This window comes from Cariama cristata, unplaced genomic scaffold, assembly GCF_000690535.1.
Source record: "Cariama cristata isolate BGI_N322 unplaced genomic scaffold, ASM69053v1 scaffold32034, whole genome shotgun sequence".
Lineage (NCBI taxonomy): Eukaryota > Metazoa > Chordata > Aves > Cariamiformes > Cariamidae > Cariama > Cariama cristata.
In genome coordinates this window covers 5,379-13,411 of record NW_009612857.1, presented here as the reverse complement: position 1 = coordinate 13,411, position 8,033 = coordinate 5,379, and the positions used below count along the sequence as shown (strand labels likewise).

At 52.3% G+C, this 8,033-nt stretch overlaps 1 protein-coding gene across 1 annotated transcript; it reads right to left on the bottom strand.

Moving 5' to 3' along the window:
* Positions 1-3,825: 3,825 nt before the first annotated feature.
* On the bottom strand, positions 3,826-6,998 carry LOC104156394 (zona pellucida sperm-binding protein 3-like; the record flags this gene model as incomplete). Its single annotated transcript, XM_009698801.1, has 8 exons — positions 6,660-6,998; positions 5,706-5,824; positions 5,525-5,628; positions 5,101-5,278; positions 4,884-5,004; positions 4,408-4,499; positions 4,082-4,224; positions 3,826-3,915 (listed from the first exon to the last, which is right to left on the bottom strand). Coding segments are annotated over exons 1-8 (1,009 nt in total), but the record flags the coding sequence as incomplete, so codon positions are not given.
* Positions 6,999-8,033: the final 1,035 nt, after the last annotated feature.

Genomic DNA, 8,033 nt, shown 5'->3' with positions numbered 1-8,033 from the left:
GAAGCCGGGGGCCCACATGCTCACAGCTCCAGCCCAAACAGGGGCTTTACGCATTCCCCTGCTCCCCAGCGGGGTTGAGACTGGGATGTTGGGTCAGCAGCAGCAGATAGAGAGCCCTCATCACTGGCATGAGCGCGCCGATTCTCAGCCAGGGCCAAACCACCCCCATTTCAGCTTCGGCAGTGAGGTCATTAGCTGTAGATCCGCAGCTTTCTTTTTTATCTCTGCTGCCCTTCCCCAGCATTTTGGGTTGTGTTTATTTGGTTGCCTTCAAGAAAATGGGCTCGTGGTAGAAGGAGCCGGAGGCGAGGCATTCCACCCATTGCTCCCTTCCCCACGCTGCAGCACCCCGGGTTGTATCCCACCCCCCACAAGCTGGGCTGGGCATTTCCCGGCTCCTCACAGCTGGGGAACACGGAAAGCTGCTTTAAAAGAAACCCTGTATGTTTTCAAGCCTCATTATTGGAGTTTCTGTTCCTTCTTTTGAGACTCCTTAACTTTTTTTCCCTGCCAGGGCTCTGGAAGCATCCCGTTGGCTCCATACAAGGGATACTCTGTTTCATACCCCAAATCCCTCTCTATCTTTCGGGATGTCCCTGGCAAACCTTAGGGACAGTAGAAAGCCTCGGATTTGGATGTTTGAGCTGAAGCGGCCGAGCTATCTCTGGGAAAATGAAAAGAAACCAAAATTTTTGGGGTAGATGTCAGCCAGCCTGCTCCTAGCAGAAATCCCACTGGGTTTGGAGCTGGGACTGGCTTGTGCCTGACTCAACACCCCCAAAAACCACCCGTGTGAAGCTTTATGGGCTAGCACAAACCCTTCCTCCTTTCCCCCAGGAGCTGATGCCCCATCCCCACTGCTGGCAGTGGGTCCAGGACTTTTCCTTCATGTTTAAAATACCTTGAGACTGGTGCTTGCGTAGAAATGCCAGGGATTCCAGCAAGCTGAGCCCTGTGCGTCAGGGAGATAACGGCAGCGGGTGATGCTGAATCAGTAAATAAGCAGCTGCTTTTCCCGGCAGAGAGCATCACTGCTCGGCCGGGTCCTTGGCTGCAAGGACCGCAGGAGATGCCTGGTCTCACCCCGTCGCATCCCAGAGAGCTGAAGCTCAGGGGCCAGCTCTGGGGTTAGGTTGGGGGTCTCTGGGTACCAGGGCTTGACCTCTTTTTTCAGGAAAATAAATCCCTCTGATGGGTCACCTTGTGTTTACATAGCTAAGATCAGCAGAGGTGGAGCCCAGGTGGAGAAACATGCCCAGACTCAGGGCAGAGGAGATGTTTCTCTATGAAAAACAGGATTTCTGCTCCCAGGTTAGTCTCTGCCAGGACCAGCTGTCTCATTTTTATTCCAAGCACAACACAACATTGGCCATGGACCAACACAGTTGGGAAAGGACATGAGCTCATTCTTTTGGAAGAGACAGAGACCAGAATGTCCCAGGGCACTGGACAAGCACAAAACCCAGTGTTTTTACCCCATTGTATAAAGGAGACTTTAAAGCCCATCTCATTTTTCCTTATAACATAAAGTTTTAAGTAAAAAAAAAATCTCTCATCAGATGGCAAGGTCAGCACTGCCACGGAGCCTCGTCGGAGGCCGGGATGCTGCCCAAGCTGCTGGAGCAGGGCGGCTGCTCTGGAAAGCCAGAGGGCATTTCCCTCTCTCCACTTTCCTTGTGGATCAGATTTGGCCAATATTTGCCTTCCTTCCCAGAGCCAGCTGAGGTATGTTGGTTGAATGGCTGCAGGGCAGCTGTGCTGAGCAGCACAGAGGTCTTCCATTTAATGGGCTCCTCCGCATGTCTCCACAAACCAGAGATAGAGGCACACATGCTCTGGGCACGTGTGCCAAGGGACAGGCAGGGCACTGAACATCTAGAGAAGTTGCCGATCAAGAAGTAATCAGTTATACGAAGGTTTAACATGTCAGCAGCCACAACTCGTGGTCTGGGAGGTTCGGGTTGGGTGAGGAAATATTTCTCCTCTAGGAGGGTTGTGCAGCCTGGGCTGGGCACACAGAAACAGAGAAATCTTCACCTACAGACATTGCCAGCTTCAGCCAGGCCAATGCCAGGCTGACACATCTGGTATTGTACTTGCCGCCTTCTGAGATTGCTTCCACCTGTGTTTCCATGCCTTCCTCCTCCCCCTTCTGCCCCAAAAGCAGATAGCTCACAGCTCTTGGGATGGTGAAGACTTTTCCAAGCCATTCCCCGTAAATCTCCTACCTTGCTCCAAGACAAGGACCAAATCTTTCCAGCAAGGCTCAAGATTATACTGATGAGGAAAGAAGCCACACTGACAACCCCGACCCAGTCAGAGCAGCTCCCTGATCCAACCCAGAACTAATCTCTTAATGTTGAGGGAGGGTTAATTTGCTTTTAGAACTGTGAGCAGCCAAACTGATAGCAAGGGAAGGGAAAATGGTTTAGGTGACCCAAAGTCTCAAGTCCAGCTTGGCACCTTGTACCAAAGAGATCCCAGTGCAAGGTGACATCTGTCAAAGGCTGAGGGTCTCTAGGGTGCTGGATGACACCCAAAGACACACCAGCTTGTGCAAGGTGCCACTTTCCTTTATCCTCCATCACCAAGAGGGCTGCCCAAGGTCCCCTGGAGCAGGTTAAGAGGTTGCAGAAGTCCTTCTCCCCCCTGCAAAACCAGCTCAAGAGGTGGCCATGCTGTAAGCAAGCCCCAGCTCCTCACAGGTCAGTTTTCCATGAATCCACCCACCTGAATTTACTCGGACAACAAACACAGCATCCCAAGCTGTTCAGTTGGTCCAGTTCCCACCACTGCCTAAAGTGGGAACCTCTCCCAGCTACTGGGGAGCAACAGGCCTTGGGGCATGAACATCTTGCCATTACGGCTACTCTGCTAAGCAGAAAAGCCCAAATTTCACAGCACTGGGAGGAAAAAAAAGCAAACGTGAGTCAGGCATGTCAGAAAGCCACTTTCTGGAGGGGGTGCGGGGGGAAGTGGAGGCAGAAATTCCAGTCTCTGCCCCAAGGACTGTTTATACATTTCAGCCAAGGCTTGTTACATATAACTATGTGTAAACAGTCCTTGGGGCAGAGAGTGGAATTCCTGCCTCCATCAGTCCCAGGAAGAGCCCAGCCTGCCAACCCTTGAGTTGTGCTCCCTTCATCAATCCAGCAAAGCTTAATTTCTCTCCCAGAAACAGCTTCAGGCAGGAGACTGTCCAAGTTTTATTAAACCCTTAGCTCCCATTGACTTATTGAGTAGTGGGTTACCAGTATGGAGCAGACCCAAGTAGCTCCACAGAAAAGTAAAATGTTTTGGGGCTAAACACAACCCCATGCTCCTACAGACAAGAAAGGAGAGCATCTGGGTGGTGATTTTTTTTTTTTTTTGCATCAGTTCCCAACCAGGTGCTCTGGGAGAAGTTCATGGGGGTGTACGGCTGTACAAAGCTCTGCTGCAGACAGGGCTTCAGGAGAATGAGATACTCCAATTGGGATTAGGGAGGCAAAGAAGCCTAGTTAAAGTCGGCATGAAGATTTGATTTATCTGTCTCTCCAGGAAGACTCCTCCACTCCCCCCACCAAGCCTCTCATAGTCCTTTAATTTTTTTTTTTATTGGATAGACCAAGGTGAAACTAGTGTCTTAAACAGGGTTGCTGGGTTGCCGGCAGACAGTCAGAGCTCCTAGAACAGCAAGGATCAGGATGGCCAAACCAGCAACTGCAGCCAGCCCCAATATCATCCACAAGTGTCCTGCATCTAGGAAGGAGAAGTAAGGAGGTGGTTATGGCCAGAGCCAGGACCTGCCACACAAACCATCTCCCTTGCCTGGGTTTGCCCTACCTTGTGAAGGCATCCTCCTAACCGGGTGATCCTGCCAGCTGTGGATGAAGAGAGGTCCAACAACAACATCTGCTTCTTTCACCAAGGGATCTGGAAGGGAGGACCTTTGAGCACTCAGACTCATTTGAACATCCAGCTCTCCCAAGTCTTGGATTGGCACTGAGGAGCCAACAGATAGTTGAGGCAGCTCCAGACACCAAGCTCTGAGCAAGTTACCATGATGGTGACAAAGACCATGAGGCACACCAAGACGTACCAAAATGGGAGGGCAGTTCTCTCCGGGCACGTCCTCCTTGCCACCGGGATGGAGCATGGAGCCTCCTGGAGTTCCTGGCCAAGCCACAGCTCCTCATCTCACAGCAGGAGCAGACATCCCGGGTGCCTTCCACAGGAGTCCAGCTAGAAGAGAGACTGGTCACCAGCCCACCCTATGGTAGGAATCCCTCATGTGCTTTGGGGCCTCTTAGAAGGGACCAAACCCCCCCCGCCTCAATGGCCAACCCCACCTTCCTGGAAGGTGACACACCAGATGAAAAGCCCAAGCTCTTCACCCTTGGGCAAGCTGCTGTTCCAACTACTCACAGGTTGCTGGCTTTGTTGAAGGAGCAAGCCTTGTTCAGAGGGTCTGGAGCTTGGTCAGCCAGGGAGACCTTCAGGTGGCAGGTGACGTAGATCTGGGGAGGCCAGGAAGAGCAGAGGGGTTCAGCGTCATTTGCCTTTATGGCTTTCCCATACACCATGAAGTTAGTCTCCAGTGGGACCACCAACTACCCAGGGCAGCTCAAGCCCCTCTGCTTCCCTCAAGGCACTTAAGGATTCAGCTACTGAGGCTCATCAAAAGGGCTTGTCTAACCAGTATCAGAACTGGTCTCCAAGGAAGATCCTTGGCTCAGAGGGTCATGATCCAGAAACAGTAATACAGGGCGACTTCATTCATACGTTGCTATGAGGCAGTCGCCTTGGGAATGTAATTCTAGACAAAGCCATGTGAACTTTAATGGAGTGAAGCTATAACATCATCTAGACAAGGGAGTTCACTTGCTTTAGGAAGGATTTACCAGATTGCTGGAGTCTCCTGCAAACTTGAATGCATCTACTGCAAACTGAAGCACATCTTGCCTGGGTCTTGGGGACAGAAAAGTTGAGGTGACATCATCTAGTTGCCCATCCACCAGGCACCTAGACACAAAAGTGAGGACTGGCATGAACCCACTGTCAGAGATATCCAAAACCTGCAGAAAGGCATCTGCAAACAAGGGCACAGACAGTTCTTACCCACTGAAGTCAATGAAAGCATACTGGGGAGAGGAGCTCCTGTCTGGGGTCGGGGTGGCCACACAGCTGTCCACAAAGAGCCTCAGAGGTGCGTGGTTCTCCGTGTTGACACCAGCTTGGAAGTGGAGGACCTCTCCCAGTTGAAATATGGTAGAGATTCTCTCGGCACTCCAGTCATCTGAAAGGAGAGATGTCACCAGGCACTCATGAATGGGAAGCCAGCTTGTGCTTCACTGCTTCCACCCAAGGAAGCCCCAACAGGCACAAGGCCCTGGGTACTCACCAAAACCATACCAAACCCCAGCTGCTCCAGGAGCACTGGGGTGATACCAGCACCAGCTCTACAGTCTAGTGGAAGGATGGCCACCTCAGAAGCCAGCCCAGGGTGCCCTGCACCAGAGGAGACCCTTACCCAAAAACCTACCATTCATGAGGCGCAGGGAGAAGGGCAGCTTCTCCTCAGAGGACAGGGTGGAGCGGAAGGGCACCCATGTGGGCTTGACACCATTGCTGCTCACGTTGTCCCTCCTGGGGAAGAGATGCCCATAGTTAAAGTTTCTGTGGCAGCAGAAGGGCTCGTTTGGTACTCATCTGCATCGGCTCACCTTGGGTAGTGGCACTCAACAGGAACCACGGCAGGGCTGGTGCGGATGATGACAGGGTTGCCGGCAGGAATTGGGTTGTAATTTAAGCTTGTGCTGTAGATTAGAGTATCAGGGGTCACCTGGGGAAGGCAAGACACATTATCCAGTCATTAAGAGCCCTTTTCTTTTGGCCACACACACAGACCAGCACATTTAAGCCTGGAGACTCAGTGCTGAGATGTTTCTTCAGGTCACCAGGCATTTGTGCTGGAGGCAGGCGAGTGGCACTCATCCTGCTGCAGGGATGCTTGGGGCTGGGAGGCTGCTCCAGCCTGTCCCAGGACAGCATCTGGTCAGCAGCAGAGCTGGATGCAGAGGTGCTCAGACTGATTCTTATTCTTCTGGTTTCTATGCCCCAGAAGAGCAAACAGGAAGGTCTGTCCCCCAGGATATCAGAAGGTGACTTCTGCTTAGGGAAATTTAACAAAGATATCTGCTGGCTGGAGCATGGAGGGGGCACCTGCTCACCCTCACGGCCCCAAGCCTCTCTCAAGGGAGAGAGATCACTTCAAATTTAATTTTTCTGTGCAGGAGGTTCACGCTACACTCAAGGAGCACTCAGATGCCTCCCGAGGCAAGCATCCGCTGCTGGCTTGCTGCTGTGGCTCCTAGCACCAGATCATCTGGGCTCCATCCTGGAGGTGGCAGCAACAGCTTAAATAGTCCTGGAAGATTTAGATACCTCTGTATTCATTAGGAAAAACTCTAATTCCTCTGCCTCTTGCATGCCCTTCCCTGCTCGTACAACCCCAAACAAGACCACACAGCTTCTGCTGCCCTCAAGAAGCAGACTGAGGTGCTCAGCCTCTAGGAAAAGTTTTGGAGCATTTCCCTGAGCCCAACTACACCACAACCAGTCTCAGCATCCCAAGAGGCAGACCCCCACCCTAGGGCTCCAGCCCCCCATAGCCTTACCCTGAGGGTGCTGCCACACTCATGCAGCCCAGCCACAAAGGTCACCGTGCTCTCAGCAGCGTTCTGGGTCACGGGCAGGCAGGCAGCCAAGCCCAGGGTCAGGTCCGCAGCCTTGACCAGGCGCCCTGTGCCGAAGAGGTCCCTATGCACCGTGACCACCATCTGTGCCTCCTGGCACTGCACGGCCACGGGGTGCAGCGGGGCTGCAGCCTGGAGCTGGGAGACATCCACCCATGCCCACGGGGAGGGCTGGGAGAAGGTACGGGGCTGCCCTAAGAAAGGATCCCCTCTGTACCTCCATAGCTCTGCCTCCCCTCTAAGGAAGCCCCAAGCATTGTAAGCAGCCACCTCCCCAAAAACCCAGCAGAAAAGAGCAAACCCCAGGCTACTTCCAGGCCTCATCCTGCCTAACAGGGTCCAGCACAAACAGCAACTGCTGCCCAGGGACCTTTTATAGCCCATGTCTCCCACAGCCGCTCCCACCCCAGGTGATGCTCCACACACCTCCCATAAACTGGCAACAGCTGAGAGCACCCAGTTCCCTGGGGAACCCATCTGGTGGGCTCTAATGAGCTAATGAGGTGCTGGATTGGGTCCCTTGCCCACAGGAGAGCTGTTGGGTTTGCTGTGCAGCCAGCTGCAGTTTTTTCCCATTTTTTTTTTGTTAACAACCAGCTCCATAAGATCCAGAGAGATGTGTTCCACCTCCAGACCGTATGTCCCACCTCAAGATCATGGGGCCCTTCTGCAGCAGGGTCGCGGGGGGATAGCGTCAGGGATGACACTTTCCCAAGGCAAACCAACTCTTCAGGTGCCCAAACTTGTCCCTGTCCCCAGCTCCTTCAAGATGGTGATGATCCTCATGGAGCCACTCATGTCAAGGGCAACTGGGGATTTCCAGGACATGAGGGACTCATGGCTGGCTCTTCTCTACTGAGCAAAAGTTGACTTTTTTGGAGGAGGGGAAATTTAATCTTGAACCAAGTGGAAGAAAAAAAGGAAAAGGGGTGATCGTGGAGGAGATCCCCATTGGTTGCCCTGAACTGCATCCCTGCACTTGCAGGACCAGACTCCACACCATGGCATCTGCACTGGCACGGCCAACCGTGTTTCCTTGTATTTCCTTGTGCTTCCCAAGATTTTAGCAAAAAGGAGGAAAATGCTTGTGTAGACATGGCTGTTTAACTGTTTCCTGAACAGACTTGTCCTCTGGAGCCACTGGCAGGACTGGTGTTGAAATGAGTGGTAGTAAAATAACGACTAGAATAATCCTTATCAGGAATAATACCAGAGCTATTAAGTATTAGAAATAATAATTATTTCTAATAATTATTAGAATTATTAGACCTGGGGAAAAATGGTCCCCATGGTGCC